Source organism: Physeter macrocephalus, chromosome 11 (genome assembly GCF_002837175.3).
Source record: "Physeter macrocephalus isolate SW-GA chromosome 11, ASM283717v5, whole genome shotgun sequence".
Lineage (NCBI taxonomy): Eukaryota > Metazoa > Chordata > Mammalia > Artiodactyla > Physeteridae > Physeter > Physeter macrocephalus.
Window position 1 is genome coordinate 177,483,234 of NC_041224.1, and position 15,279 is coordinate 177,498,512.

Below are 15,279 nucleotides of genomic sequence, written 5' to 3' on the forward strand. Positions count from 1 at the left end.
GCCGTGGCCGCTGATCCTGCGCGTCCGGAGCCTGTGCTCCACAACGGGAGAGGCCACAACGGTGAGAGGCCCGCGTACCGCAAAAAAAAAAAAAAAAAAAAGACTGCAGATGTTGGCCCCAGGCAGGGCAGGTAAGGAGAGTGGGCAGTGCAACCACGAGGTTGGAGGGGAAACTTCATGGACTCTAAGAGGCCCCAGAGGCCTTTCTTCCCTTCCTCCCCACTGTCTTCTGGAGACATTGCCATATCTCCTTGGGGGTCAGAGTTGAAGGGCCAAGTGGCAAACAGAGGACCCATGAAACCATTAAAACAAGGGTAAAGGGACAGTGGCCATCCTGAGTAGAGGGGGGCTGGTGAAATCCAAAGCTTTGTTTGATTACTGCAGCCCCATCCTGTGAGCTGGCTCTTAAGGGGAGACCAGAAAGGCTGGGAGGGGCCCCACCTCCACTCTGCACACTGGTCTCCCTTCAGCAAGGGGGGCACAGGATGTCCGCAGCCCTGGGCTGGTCCCAGTGGCCGCTGATGTCTGTGCTGTTTCCCCAGCTCCTTGGTTGGCTTGATGGGAACATTCAATGAGAAAGCAGAGCAGCTGGTGGAGATTCTGGAAGCCAAGGCGGATGGGCAGACTCCGGTGTCCATGCAGGATATGCTGACCTGCGCCACCATGGACATCCTGGCCAAGGTGACGGGAGGACGGCGGAGTGGGGCGTGGGCAGGGCCACACGGGCAGAGGGCACTTCTTCCTTCCCCTCCCCCCGCTTCTCCACGTATAAGCTGCCCCTTCTCTGGGCTGGGAGGGTCATCTGTTTTGTCTCCTCGAACTTTTAAAACAACAGCGCGAGGTTGGAGCTACCTAACTCATTCTCTAGAAATGGACATAAAGAGCTGCGGAGACAGGCCTTTGGCTGGTGAGTGGCAGGACTAGGACGGGATCTCAGGTCTGCCCGACTCCCAGCCCAAGCCTACCTCCCCCTCAGCACCCCCCATGGGGTATTGCTTGACTTTTCACCCTGGCTGTCTCAGCAGTGGCCCAGATAACCCCCAACCCAGGTTAAGGATAGAGTTCAGGCACAGTGAGTGAAGAGTCAGCACCACTCAACAATTCACTGGGAAGCTGGGTGTGAAATAGACACACAAGGAAGGCTGCATTTCAGGGGAAATGCATCTTGTCAGGGAAGGAAGCCAAGGTTTGTTGAGTGGCTACTATGTGCCACTTAATCCTACCACATCCCACAGGTTCGGGATTATCACGGGTTGTTGTAAGGAGTCGATGACATGGTGCACACAACCCTTAGCCCAGGCTCTGCCCTGGGTCTTCAGTCCTCCCATCACCCTCGTATGACCTTGTCCTTCTCTCTCCCCCAGGCAGCTTTTGGAATGGAGACCAGCATGCTGCTGGGTGCCCAGAAGCCTCTGTCCCGGAAAGTGAAACTGATCCTGGAGGGCATCAGTGCATCCCGAAACAGTCTGGCAAAGGTACCTGCCATCGTAGCTTGTCTTGTCCTCAATTGCTGGAGAACTTCCTCCTGTGATTTTTTTTTTCAAAATGGGGTTTGAGTTCTGATATGTCTGAAGTGACTTCCAAATCAGTTAGGATTTGCATACGTCCCCTAAAGTAGAGGCTGAAAATCGAAGTGGTTTAAGTAAATTAGGAGTAAATCTTTCTCTCATGTGAAATGATCCTGAAGCAGGATGGCAATGATGACCCCACAATGTCAGATGTTCCTGGATTTTTCTGTCTTTCTGTTCCACTGTCTCTAGCACATCACCTCGTTGTTATAAGATGGCTGCTGCAGATCCAGCTATTGCCTCCTTGTTCCAGGCATGAAGGAAGAAGAAGGGGGAAAGGTGGCACGGTTGCCAAACCGAACTTGGGTCTGCTTGCCCACGTGCAGTAAAGCCGATATATTGATACTGGGTTGTGGTGAGGGAAAGTGCAACATGTATTGCAGGGCCCCAAGCAAGGAGTCCAGGCAGCTAGTGCTTAAAAGGCCCAAACTCCCTGAAGGCTTTCGGGGAAAGGTTTTTAAAGACGGGGATGTGTGTTTGGGGGGCGGGGGGAGGGTGTGGGTATGTGATTAGTTTGTGGACCTTCTTCTGATTGGTTGGTGGTGAGGTAATCGGGAGTCATCATCAACCTTCTGGTTCCAACCAGTCTGGGCTGTACGTGCTGGTGTGCAGCGTACAGTTAACTTCTCCCACCTGGTGGGGCTTCGGTATCTGGAAAACAGCTCAAAGGACATGGCTCAGAATATTATCTATAGCCCTTGAGGAGAAACTAAAGATCCTTGACTTTGTTTAATAGTTAAACTGTTATTTTGTCTTGCTGGACTGTTTTCCTTTCTTTCTGCATTTTACCCCTTCTCTGATTAAATTCACTCTTTGGGACTTGGGGAAGGCCTAGGAGGCTAAGGTTTTTCTATAGACAAGAGGCAGGTGGAGGACATGGGGGTGGGGTGGGGGGTCTGTTCTGGGAAGACCCCATAGAGTCCTGCTCGGCTACAGTACTTGAGTTGATCCCCAGACAGATGCTCAGGACCCCCGTCTGTTCCCTGGGACTTCGGACTCTGAGCTTAGAGTCCACCCCACCTTTTCCGCAGTTAATTTCACCCTACTTCCCTCTGGCTGAAGTTTCCTCCTTCGACGTGATCCTAATTGCCTCCATCCTTCAGGAATCCCTTCTTATTTTCCAGTGCTCTGTGGGTATTTTAAGGCATCTTTCCCATCATTTCTAGGGATTTGGGGCAGGAAGGGGAAGCCAGTGCTTGGGCTTAGGCCACATGGCTTGCGGCATCTTAGTTGCCAGACCAGGGATCGAACCCGGGGCCCCGGCAGTGAAAGTGCCCTAACCACTGGACCGCCAGAGAATTCCCCATAGCCCACCATCCTGATAAAGTCTCCTGGCTGCTTGATCTTTTCTAGAATGTTCTCACATTCTTCCACCCTCCCAGCTTGCCGGTGCCGCTGTGGATTTCCGAAGTCATTTTGGAGTTGGGGGGACAGGGGAGAGGGAAAGTTTGTGTCCAGTCCACCACGCTGAGCTGGAACTCTCATTCAGTTTATGCCGGGGAAGTGGAAGCAGCTTCGCGAGGTCCGGGAGAGCGTGCGTTTCCTGCGTCAGGTTGGCAAGGACTGGGTCCAGCGCCGCCGGGAGGCCCTGCAGAGGGGGGAGGACGTGCCTTCTGACATCCTCACACAGATTCTCAAAGGTGCCAGGGCTCCCTCGAGGGCCTTGGGAGGGCCAGGCAGCGGGGGTGCCCCCCATCGGTTGACTCCAGCTGGTTCTGTCTGGCCCTAGGGGAGCGGGGAGTGGGGAGGAGACCAGGATTCTTAGCGTCCCAGGCGGCATCTGCTCCTGGGGCTCTGAGACTCGCCTTGTCTTTCAGCTGAAGAGGGGGCCCAGGACGACGAGATTCTGCTGGACAACTTCGTCACCTTCTTCATTGCTGGTTTGTAACTTCAGCAGCCACCCAAGGTTCAGAGCTTTGCAGGAGCGAAGGGGACCGTGGATGGCTTAAACCCTGGCTCAGAGATTTTCTCCGAGCAGTCTTCTGAGCTGCTGATTTTCTCAGCAGTCCGATTTTCCCAGACAGTCTGAGCAGAGTTCTGCCGTGGAACTGGGGGGCTGGGGTGAGGGCAGCAGATGCCCTCTCTCTTAGCTTGGCGAGGCCCAGGAGGCTCTCTGGGTGGCCTCCCACCTGGCTCTGGAGCTGGCGATTGTGAGGATTTGTGAAGCTGCCTTTTGGGGCTCAGGAGAGGTTGGCCGCTGGAATTCGAGTCTCTGCCTCACTCAAAATTTATGCCGAGGCCTTCCGTACGCTAGCACCAGAAGATGTGCTAAGCACCTTTATTCGTTTGCTCCTCAAATATTTCTTGAGCGTTGTCCTTCACCTGGAAAACTTCTCCTCACCCTTCAGCAATCCCTTAGGCGCCTCTTCCTCGCAGAAGCCCTCAGGGATTGGCCAGACCCATCAGGCCCCAGTTAGAAGCTCTCCATGGCGCCCAGAGCTCCTCTCTGCCCACACATCTCACAGTGTTAAGTCGTATGTTTATCGGTGTAATTCGATAAGGTCTGTCTCCCCCGGCAGATTGCATGCTCGGTGAGCCAGGGGTTATGTTGTTTTGCTCACCTGTGTATTCCCAGGGCCCAGTGCCGTAGGTACCCATAAAGATCGGATGAAATGAGCGAAGACCAGGCACAGGGAAGACAGAGATGAACAAGATGAGGGATACTTCATAGTCTGATGGTGGAGGTGGACAGACAGACAGAACTGCCTTGCTGGGCAGTGGATTTTCAGAGGAGGAAGCCTGCCTCCCCTGCGAGAGGGTCACGAAGGGGGAGGGGGTCTGCCACGTGGACGGCGTGGAAGAGGGCCCTCCAGGTGGGGGTCACGTTCACAGATAGCCCGGGAGACCTGGAGAAGTAGGACTGGAGCAGGACCTCAGGGCGCCGTCCTCCGCGCATGATAAAGTGCTTGCTGAATGAAGGCTGGCTGGTCTTCATGCTTTGAGCCAGGGGCCCGAGTCCTGGATGTGGTTCTTCCGTAGGCCGGCTCTGCAGCCTGGGCCTCAGTTTCCTCATCTCTAAAATGGGGGTGTCCATCCAGCCTTCCAGTGGGGGTTTAATAACTCCCCTCATGTCCTGCTCGCAGCCCACCACGAGCCCTGTGCCCCTACCGCAAGGGGCCGGGGAGAGGACAGCTGTGTCCTCCCATTGTCCTTTGAGGAAACTGAGTCACTGCTGGCAATGCAGAGCCAGGGCCAGGCTGGGACTTCCGGCCATTTCTGATTCTCCTCCCCGGCCTCCCCTGTGGTGTCCCCTGGCCGTGACTTGCCCACATTCCAGCCCTGGGGGCAGCTGGACCTCCTTCCCAGCACCTACTTGCTGGAAGGTGTAGGCCCCTCTCTTGCATTCGAGCAGCCCCTGGGGCCCCCTGGCTGGCAGTGGTTGCCACCTGTTAAGCCCGCTACCCCTTTAGAGGAAAGTGGTGCAACTCGTTTCCCTCCCTGGCCAACTGGGGTGGGGGTGGGGCTGATGCTATCAACTTGACCAGATCCTGCCAGAACCCAGAATCCGCCCTCTCCGCCTGGGGAGTCGGTCCCCGTGACAGGAGATGCACCCTCTCCAGACCTCAGGGGCTGGTGCCCGCAGCTTCATGGGCTTTGGGCTTGAAAGCTTTGCCTGACTTGAGTCCTAGCTCTGTTCCTCCTGCTGTGTGACCTAAGAGGGACACATTCCTCTCAGCCTCAGCTTGCTCGTCTGCAAAATGGGGACGAATATCCCTCCAGGCCAGGCCAGGCACAAGGATAGTTGGGGCAAGGGGCTTTTAGGGTGTGAGACACGGATGCATGGGGCAAAGGCCATTTCTTTGACAGCAGGAATGCGGAGGTGGACAGGTGTCTCCCTCGTATCTGTACGTCTGGCTCAGCCAAGGGGGAGAAGTGAGGGCTTGGACTACCACCAGGGGCTTGGGGTCTCAGAGGCCAGGCAGGCTGGGCCAGCAGCAGCCCCGCAGGCCTCGTGGAGCCTCCGCTCTCCTCCTTTCCTGCAGGTCACGAGACCTCTGCCAATCACCTGGCATTCACGGTGATGGAGCTGTCGCGCCAGCCGGAGATCTTGGCGAGGTACGAAAAGGGGCGATGGAGGCCTCCCCTTGACGTTGGTGAAGGGGTTTATCTGATGTCTTGTTCCTAGAGGACCACCTGCTCCCATCTCCCATGGCTGAGCCCCCTCCAATGTGTCCTGCTTCCCTTCACCCCAGGGTCTTTGCACATGCTGTTCCTACTTCTAGAAGCTCCTCTTCCTGCTTTTCTCCTGGAGAATTCCCACTCCTCCCCCTCCCCCTCCTCCTTCCCCTTCCTCTTCCCCCTCCTCAGAAGCCTTCTTAGACCCCTGAAGCATCCACTCTGTTTCCCCTCCTAGCCTCCTCCCAGCTCACAGATGCGTTTTCTCCTGGGACTGTTTGCTTTGAGTCTATTTCAGTCATGAAACCAGAAGCTCCAAGAGGGCAGGGACGTGGCTCTTTCCCTCCCAAGATGTACTCAGGGTCTGGCCAGGGGCTGGCACTGAGGACTGAACAGAATTCCAAGCAAAGTGCTGAGGGAGCGCTTGTCTGCACCTGGCAAGACAAAGGAGGGCATCGCTGGGGAGATGGCATTTGAGCTGGGCCATTGGTTTCCTTAAATACAAACAGTGTCCCTCAAAGACTGTTGCACAGACGGGCTGAGCTAAATGTAAGAGCGCTCTGCAAATGCCGCCAACAGGCTTGGGGGTGGGGCCTCCGTGGACATGGGGAAGGGTCCATCAGAGCAACGGTTGCCACATCACCAGCAGGGAAGGGCAGACTGAACGATTGCCTGAGACTATAACACCGTTGACCCTTGAACGACAAGGGTTTGGACCGTGCGGGTCCACTTACACGTGGATTCTCTCCACTAAATACCTGCTACAGCACCACACGGTCCGCAGTTGGTTGAATCCGTGGATGTGGAGCCGCGGACACAGAGGGCCAACTGTAAAGTTATACTCGGATTTTTGACTGTGCGGAGGGTCGGTGCCCCTAACTCCTGTGTTGTGCAAGGGTCAACTGTAGCTTATTGGTGTTTAAAAATACGTAATAGTATTTATTAAAAATTTGGAGAAAAGCAGAAAAGTTAAAAAGTTAAAAAGTTAAAATAATGATTATAATTATAATAATAAATCCATCCACCCATTGACAGTTCATGATTAATTACTGAATTTTGCCATGTATATTATCACAACATTACCCCACAGTTTTGCAACCTCTTCCCAAGTTCTTTTTTTTCAATATTGTGTCTATGTGTATATATGTATATCATATATATATCATATATAATATCATATATATAATAAAATTTACCATTTAAACCATTTTCAAGCGTATGGTTCAGTGGCATTAAGTACATTCACACTGTTGTGGATCCATCACCACCATCCTTCACCACCGTCCATCTCTAGAACATTTCAGCCTCCCAAACGGAAACTGTCCCCGTTAAAGACTAACTCCTCACTCCCTGCCTCCCTTCCTCCAGCCCCTGGCAACCACCATTCACCTTCCTGTCTCCAGAAATCTGACTCCTCTTGGGACCTCATATGAGTGGAATTGTAGTGTATTTGTCCTTTTTGTTTGGCTTGTTTCACTCAGCACAATGTCCTCAAGGCTCATCCGTGCGGCAGCGAGTGGCAGGATGCCCTTCCCTTCTGAGTCTGAGTGATATTCCCTTGTATGTATGGACCACGTCTTGTTCATCCATTCATCCATCGGTGGACACTTGGGTTGCTTCCACCTTTTGCTATTGCGAATAGTGCTGCTGTGAACGTCGGTGTGTAAATGTCTACTTGAGACCCGTCTGCCCAGAAGTGGGATTGCTGCATCACATGGTAGTTCTGTGTTTAACTTTTTGAGGCGCCTCCATACCATTTTCCAAAGCAGCTGCGCCACTTTACATCCCCACCAGCAGTGCCCAAGGGCTCCGATTTCTCCACAGCCTCACCAGCACTTGTTATTTTCTGTCTTTTGACAAAAGACCCCGTCATGGGTGGGAAGTGGTCCAGGTCCACCTCTACGGCTGCATATTATTCTAACGGTGCACGTCCCCAGGCTCGTCCCTGCATTCCTGCATCGCCCCTTCTGCTGTTTCCAGCTGCTGTGAACCGGGCTGAAAGGGGCATCTTTGTGCAAAGACCTTGTTCTGTGGTGGTTTGTTTCCTACAGCCGATTCCGAGCAGCACACACAGCGGGCGAATGTTTTAAGGGCCTGGAACGTAGTTGCCAGCTGCGTGGGCGTCTGCGTTTGGACGTGGAGGTTCCTTCCCGAAGGGGGGCTGGGGGGCGGTGTGTGCAGCGGGGAAGCCCCAGGCCCCTCTCTTCACGTTTCCTCCCATCCCGCCCTTCTTAAAACTAACGTGGGGCGTCTCTCCTTGGAGACGAACTTGTCTTTGTCTGACTGACAGGCTGCAGGCTGAGGTGGATGAGGTCATCGGTTCCAAGAGGCACCTTGACTGCGAGGACCTGGGGAGACTGCAGTACCTGTCCCAGGTGCGGGGATGGGGGAGAAGCTTCTGGGCAGAGGTGGGCAATTCATCGACCAGGCCTGCTGCCTCCTTGAACCCTTTAGTACAGGGGTTCTTGAATGTCGCTGCACCTGAGACTCCCCTGGGAGGTTAAAAAACTGCCCATGTCCAGGCTGCTCCAGACCAATGACACTGAGTCGCTGGGGGCGGGACCCAGCATGGCTAAGGTTTCCCAGGTGATCCCAGTATGGAAACCAGCCCAGTTAGGAAAACCCAGTTAGGCCTGGGTTCCACAAGCATTAGGCTTCCCAGCTGGGGGCCAGGCTCAGCAGAACCCCCCTCCAACCCCCAGCACAGCACAGGAGGAGGCCTTCCTCGAGCTGCCGGGGTCCTCAGGATGCTGGGAGCCCTGGTTTAGAGGGAGGCCTGGCTCTGGTCTCTGGTCTGGTCTGGTCTCTGGCACTGTGGCTTTGCACAACCCCTCTTCTGGGCCTTGGTTTCTCCTTCTGTCACATGAGGGGCTGGACGTGCAGATGATGCTACCCTTGCGGGGTTAGGGACCCAGTTCGGCCGTGGGTGCACATTCAGCACCGTGAAATGGAGCAGAGGTGCGTCCGGGACATGCTTCTGGCACTTTCCATGGGGTCTCTTGACGTCTCTCGTTATCTCCCTGTGTGGTGTCCGCAGGTCCTCAAAGAGTCGCTGAGGCTGTACCCGCCAGCGTGGGGCACCTTTCGTCTGCTGGAGGAGGAGACCTTGATCGATGGGGTCCGAGTCCCCGGCAACACCCCGCTCCTGGTGCGTGGGGGCCCTGCCTGCCTGCCCCCAGCTGGCCAATTCGGGGCTGTCCGCTGACATCAGGGACTCCTCCAAAGTCCGTGGCCCCGTTATCCTCCCTGGCCGCCCCGTGCATTCTTGTTTGAGTCTTACCATAACCCTGTGATGAATTTTCTCTCCCCACCCCACTGTCCAGTGTAAGATTACAGCGGATGATTCGAAAAGGGAGGTGCCTCGTTTACAGCTGAGGCTGCTGAGGCTCAGAGAAGTTAAGTTACTTTCCTGAGGTCACACAGCCAGCAAGGGGCAGAATGGGATGTGCCCAGTTTCAGAGCTGGCCCAAATTTGCCCCAGTTCCTTCTCTCGCCATGGCCCCTCCTCCCACTGAGGTTGACTCTCTCCCCCTGTTCTCCTTTACCTTTTGTTCCTCTGGCTGTTTCCTCATTCATTCGTTCATTCAGGCTCCATTCATGCACAATGACCTGCCCAAACCCACCACCTGCCCCCAAAACTAGAACGTCACCACCTACGTACGCATCGTTCTCCTGAATCCCTCCAAAAGCTGTCACTCTCCGGAATTTTGTGCTTGCCATTCCCTTGCCTTCAGGTGTGTGCGCGCCCACACAATAATATGTCCTAGGACTTGCTCTGTGACTCAGTACGATGTCTATTAAGGTGGTGTAGATTTCCACGTGCGGCTGTAGGCCACCCATCCTCACTGCTGTGTAATATTCTGCTGTGTGAGTTGCCCTATTGCGCATTGATTCCGGGGTCAACAGGCATTTGAGAGGGTCCCAGTTTGTTGCCATCATGAGCATAGCTGCTGCTGTCAGCTTTCCTGTCCTGCGTCCTGATGCAACGTGCAAATGTGTCTGTTGGGTGTGTGCCCAGGAGGGGGAGGGCTGGGTTGTAGGACAGATGACTGATCCACTTTATAAACTAGGGCCAAATTATTTTCCAAAGTGGCTTTGCCAGTTCAGATGCTCCCCTGTGGTGTAAGAGAGAGTCTGTTCCTTATCTTCCTCACCACTTAGTAGGGGCCAATTTCTTATTTTTTGCCAGTCCAATAGGTGTAAGGAAAGTATTTTGCTGTGGTCTTGATGTGCACTTTCCTGGTTACTGGTGAGTCTGGGCAGCCCTACACCGTTCTTCCTCTTCTGTGAGGGGTTTGTTCATTTCCCTCTCTTGGGTCGTTTGTCTTTTCTTGTTATTAGGTAGAGTTGTCTTTACGAATTCACATGTTAATCCTTTATCAGGTAGATGTGTTGCAAATGTCATCTCTAGATACGTGGTTTGTCTTTGCTGTTTTTGGTTTTTTTTTTTTTTTGCGGTACGCGGGCCTCTCGCTGCTGCGGCCTCTCCCGTCGCGGAGCGCAGGCTCCGGACGCGCAGGCTCAGCGGCCACGGCTCACGGGCCCAGCCGCTCCGCGGCGTGTGGGATCTTCCCGGACCGGGGCACGAGCCCGCGTCCCCTGCCTAGGCAGGCGGACTCTCAACCACTGCGCCACCAGGGAAGCCCTGTCTTTGTTTTTAATGATCTGACATTCTTAAATTTTTTAGTGGTTAGTTATCTTCTTTTGTCTTGTTTAAGAAATTCTTCCCTGCTTTGAAGTCAGAAGAGTCTTCACTTACATTGTCTTCTACTGATTTTACACTTTTGAAAGTTAAGCTCTTATCTATCTGAAATTGATTTTGCATATGGTGTGAGGTAAGGGTCTGTGTTTGCTGAGGCTACTATTGCAAAGCATCATGGACAGAGTAGCTTAAAGAGCAGAAATTTATTTTCCCACGGTCCTGGAGGCCAGAAGTTCAAGATTTAGGTGTCAGCAGGTTGGTTTCTTCTGAGGCCTCCCTCCTTGTCTTGCAGACAGCCATCTTCTCCCTCCATCTTCACATGGCTTCTTCTCTGCGTGTGTCTGTGTCCTAATCTCCTCTTCTTATAAGAACACCAGTCATGCTGGATTAGGGGCCCCAATGACCTCATTTTAACTTACTTACCTCTTTAAGGAGCTTATCTCCAAATACAGTCACATTCTGAAGTTACGACTTCAACTTATGAATTTTAGGGGGATGCAATTCAGCCCCAAACAGAACCTATGTTTATTTTTACAAAGGAGAAAGACGTGCTCCAGTCCCACCTGTTGAGTCTCCCTTCCCCAGGGCTCTGCCAAGCCCTCTCCAGCACGTATCAAAGCTTCATCCATGTGTGCTTTTTTTTGGCCACACCATGCAGGTTGTGGGATTTTAGTTCCGAGACCAGGGATCGAACCTGGGTCTTCGGCAGTGACAGCGTGGAGTCCTAACCACTGGACTGCCAGGGGATTCCGTATCTGTACTTTTTTACAAAAAACATCCTGCACCAATACCACCTGCCTTAATGACCATCTCTTCAGAATGCCCTTGTGTCCGGCAGGGCGAGGCCCTGGGGCTGACTCTCAACCCACGTGTGCAACCCCGTGGACCTTGAGTGGGCAGAGCCAGGCTCTAATCCAGGCCCTGCTTCCTGCTGGCTGGGTCATCTCAGGGAAGACCCTGAACCTCCAGGCCTCAGTACCATCCTTGTAAGATGGGGATAATGGTACCTGAGCCAACAGGATAATACAGGATAATGTACATCACGTGTCTGGCAAAAACCCCTGGCACATAGTAGGTGCCCTTGCTGACCTTAGACCCCTCCTGGTCTTATGCTCCCACTCAGCTCCAGGCCCCCCCTCCAGCCCTGGCTGCCCTGGACTCTCACACAGAGAACCAGGGGCAGCACGGGCTTCGGGAGATACTTTGTGCAAAGGTCAGCAGCCAGGGCCCAAGTTGTGGGGCCTGAATGGCCCCTGGGGGCCGGGGCATGGAGCTTCAGCTTCAATCAGGCGGCGCCAGGTGTGCAGGTGAAAGGCTAGTGGGGGCTCTGCGGCTCCCCCACCCCCACCCGACTGAAGCAAGCCTTGTGTTGAAGAGAAACTTTGAATCTAGAGAAAGATGGCCTCGCAACAGACCTGAGTTTGCATCTCATTTTGGCCGCTTACTTGCCAGGTGACTTCAGGCAAGTCATGAACCTCTGAGCCTCAGTTTCCTCATCTGCAAAATGGGGATAATTGTAGCTCCCCCATAGGGTGAGGTCAAGCATGGACGATGTAGCCCAGCTGGTCGGCAGCGTATTGGGCTGCCCCTTTTCTTCCTCTTAGAGACTTTTCAGGGGCCAGTGGAATTCCGCACTGGTCCAGAGGGGCAGGTGGAGAGATGGGTGGGGAGATGTGTGGGTGGGGAGATGGGAGGGCGGAGTAGAGCAGGGGTGGGGAGTGCGGGAGGGGGTTCTCTGCTCCGAGTCTCCCCACTGGATGACTGCAGCAGGTGGGGGAGGTGCGAGGGGACCCATCCTTGGAGCCAGAGACAAGCGGATCCTCTGCCCGGCAGTTCAGCACCTATGTCATGGGGCGGATGGACACATACTTTGAGGACCCGCTGACTTTCAACCCAGATCGCTTCAGCCCCAAAGCACCCAAGTAAGTCTCTCTTCAAGCTGTCCACAAGTGGAGACCTGGTGGGAGGATGGTCCCAGCGGCCTCTGGTCTGAGCTGCCTGTGCTCACTGAGCCCACGTAGCCTTCCAGATCACTGCGAGGGAGTTGTGAACCCCACTCTGGCCCCATTTACAGGGAGGAAATAACGGCTCAGAGAGGTTAGGTAACTTGCACAAAGGTGAACAGCCAGGAAGGGGCGGAACCAAGGTTTGAGCCCAGCTCAGAATGGTTTTAAAGTCTGTGCTCATAACCAGTCCCTTATACTGGGAAGGCCTGTGACTTGGGCAAGTGACTGCATCCCCGCCCCCCACACCTTGATGCTCCTATCTGAGAAATGGGAATACCGCCGGCTCCCTCTAGAGGTGGCTGTGGGAGTGAATGGTTTCAAGTACTGAAGCAGTGCTGGGGAGGAGAGCCAGGCTCAGGGGACAGACACCTGAGTCCAGACCCAGACTGCCCAGAACTGAGCGTGCGACCGGCTGCATAAGCGGAGTAAGTGACGTAGGACCTTGGGGGTGTTGCTTTGCCTCTCTGAGCCTCAGTTCCTCCATCTGTGAAATGGGAATAATAACAGCTCCTTCCGGAAGGCTCAGAGGAGGATAAAATGAGACAATGCTGACCCAGAGCTTAGCCGAGTCAGCTGTTGATGTCTTTAGCATGTTCGAAAACGAGCCCTGGCCCAAAGCCGGTCATCACAAGGATGGCTTTGTCACGACTGTCGCGGGGCTGCCTCCTGACGCCTCTCTCCCCGCACGCAGGCCGAAGTTCACCTACTTCCCATTCTCCCTGGGACCCCGCTCCTGCATCGGGCAGCAGTTTGCTCAGGTAGGGGGCCAGCGCTGGGGTTTCTGCCCAGAAGTGACTGCGGGGTGACGTCTTGTCACCGGGAAGCATTTCAGAGCCCTGCTCTGGGTCCCTGGGCTGGGGGCTGGGGGCTGGGGACCCAGGCAACTGTGGCACTTGCTGCTCATTCCCTCATTCATGTCACTGACGCCCCCCCGCCCCCGCGCGCACAGATGGAGGTGAAGGTGGTCATGGCCAAGCTGCTGCAGAGGCTGGAGTTCCGGCTGGTGCCCGGGCAGCGATTCAGGCTGCTGGAGCAGGCCACGCTCAAGCCGCTGGACCCCGTGCTGTGCACCCTGCAGCCTCGGGGCTGGCAGCCCGCGCCCCCGCCCCCGCCCTGCTGAGGGGCCCCCCCGGGCAGGACCGGACTCCTCCGCCAGGGCCACGCCCATGCTGTTCCCCCGCCCTCTTTCCCCGGGAACGCCCTCCACGCTGGCTCCCCGCGGGCCCTCTGCCCACTGCCACCTGCTTCACAGCCCTGAGAGCTCCCCGAACCCTGCTGACTCCGCTGCCCTTCCTGGACCAGCGCCTGCCATCTCCCAGCTGCCGCCCAGATGTGCTGTTGTCTCCCCCCCACCTCTTTGCACAGGCCACGCCCCCTGCCAGACACCCTAACTCTTGCTCACTCCCTAAAGCCCTCTTCAGGTGTCACCTCCTCCAGGAAGCCCCCCTTACCGCCCCCCGGCTGGGCCAGGGGCCCCTCCTCTGTGCTCCCTTGGCCACCTGTGCTACCTCTAGCACCACACTGACCACACTGTATCATGAGTGTCCTTCGATGTGACCGACTGCCCTGCCAGGCTGTGAGTGCCTCGAGGGCAGGGTCTGCGTGTGATTCACCTCTGAGCCCCCTGTGCCCACCCAGGGCCTGGCACAGAGTCGATGCTCGATAAATAAATGTGTTGACTGCATGAATGAACGGCCAGACCAGGCCAGGGTGCTCTGGCCTCCGTTTTCTCATCTGTAAAATGGGTGCCTTGTTGAGGCTGATCTCCCTAAGGGCTGATGCAGCTCTGGAAGCTGCCCTTGGAGATGCCCAGACAATGCCACGTCGGGAGAAGACGGCCCAGGTTCCCGGGAGGCCCCCATGTTATGTGCAAGGCCATGCTCCTGGGGGGTGAGGCTGGGACTGTGGGCAGTTTTGAGAGCTTGATTTGAGAGGATCGGGGGCCCTGGGGCCTGTGTGGTCTAGTCTACTCCCAACAAGGCCACTGACACTCCAGAGGGCGTCACATAGGCTGGAGCCCCCAGGATCTCTCTTGGGGGCAGCTTGGTGGAGCTGAGTGTGGACGCCTGGCCTCACACCCACTGCACCTGTGCACCTGCTGGCACAGGGCTGCCCCTCCTGACCTGGGCGGAGGAGGCTGCTGGGGCCCAGGTGCTGAGACTGTAACCCTCACGGCGGTGGGTGGGTGAGGAAGTTGTGCCTTCCTCCTCGGGGCTGAGGGGTGGCCAGGGGGTAGGAAATACCGGACCTGCCATGTCCTCTGGGCCTGTCCAAGGGAAAGGGCCTGTTTCTCCTTCAGCACTTGGGAGTTTGTCTTCACGCAGGAACAGCTGGCCCACTGCCTGGGGTACATGCGCCGGACAGGTCCGCCCCCCATGCCTGAGAGGGCACAGATTTGGACTGGCCCCCGCTGTACGTCATCCCCTCAGCCCGTGCTGCAGTCTGAACGACAGCTCCGAGGAAACTGAGGCTCAGGGGAGGAGGTGGCACGCTCAGCACAGGTGGGTGTTCTGCCCTAGGATGGGCTGCGTTCCCAGCCCAGGCTGGACATGGGGTCCCACGAGAGTGGTCGCATCTGAGCCTCTGGGCAGAGCGTCTGGCCTCTGGGACGCCTCTGTAGCTGCAGATTCCTTGCTGAGTGAGGGTCCTCCTGCTCCCCCAAGCCCCGGACTGAGCGGAGCACTCGGCTGGGCCCTTATCGAGCTACGCCCCTCCCTCTCTGTTTCCTTCTCCCTGCCTTGGGGTGGTGGTGGGGAGGCCAGAACCTCCTGTGGCTCTGAGAAGGGTGTGTCTGGGCCAGCTGGATCGGGTCAGCTGGGGTGGGGCCTGGAAACCTTTCCTTTTAAGCGCCACCCCCCCCCAGGAGACCTCAGTGTGCACAGGGCTG

General features: G+C 55.7%; 1 protein-coding gene across 1 annotated transcript in view; it reads left to right on the plus strand.

Moving 5' to 3' along the window:
* Positions 1 to 14,076, plus strand: part of CYP46A1 (cytochrome P450 family 46 subfamily A member 1) — a 36,125-nt gene extending 22,049 nt beyond the window's left edge. The window contains exons 6-15 of the mRNA XM_024131109.1: positions 543 to 681; positions 1,365 to 1,475; positions 3,058 to 3,208; positions 3,386 to 3,448; positions 5,552 to 5,624; positions 7,975 to 8,059; positions 8,722 to 8,832; positions 12,220 to 12,308; positions 13,084 to 13,150; positions 13,342 to 14,076. Of these exons, the coding sequence (XP_023986877.1) occupies positions 543 to 681; positions 1,365 to 1,475; positions 3,058 to 3,208; positions 3,386 to 3,448; positions 5,552 to 5,624; positions 7,975 to 8,059; positions 8,722 to 8,832; positions 12,220 to 12,308; positions 13,084 to 13,150; positions 13,342 to 13,512 (1,060 nt within the window). The 3' untranslated portion in view covers positions 13,513 to 14,076. The remainder of the gene's footprint in view (positions 1 to 542; positions 682 to 1,364; positions 1,476 to 3,057; positions 3,209 to 3,385; positions 3,449 to 5,551; positions 5,625 to 7,974; positions 8,060 to 8,721; positions 8,833 to 12,219; positions 12,309 to 13,083; positions 13,151 to 13,341) is intronic.
* Positions 14,077 to 15,279: the final 1,203 nt, after the last annotated feature.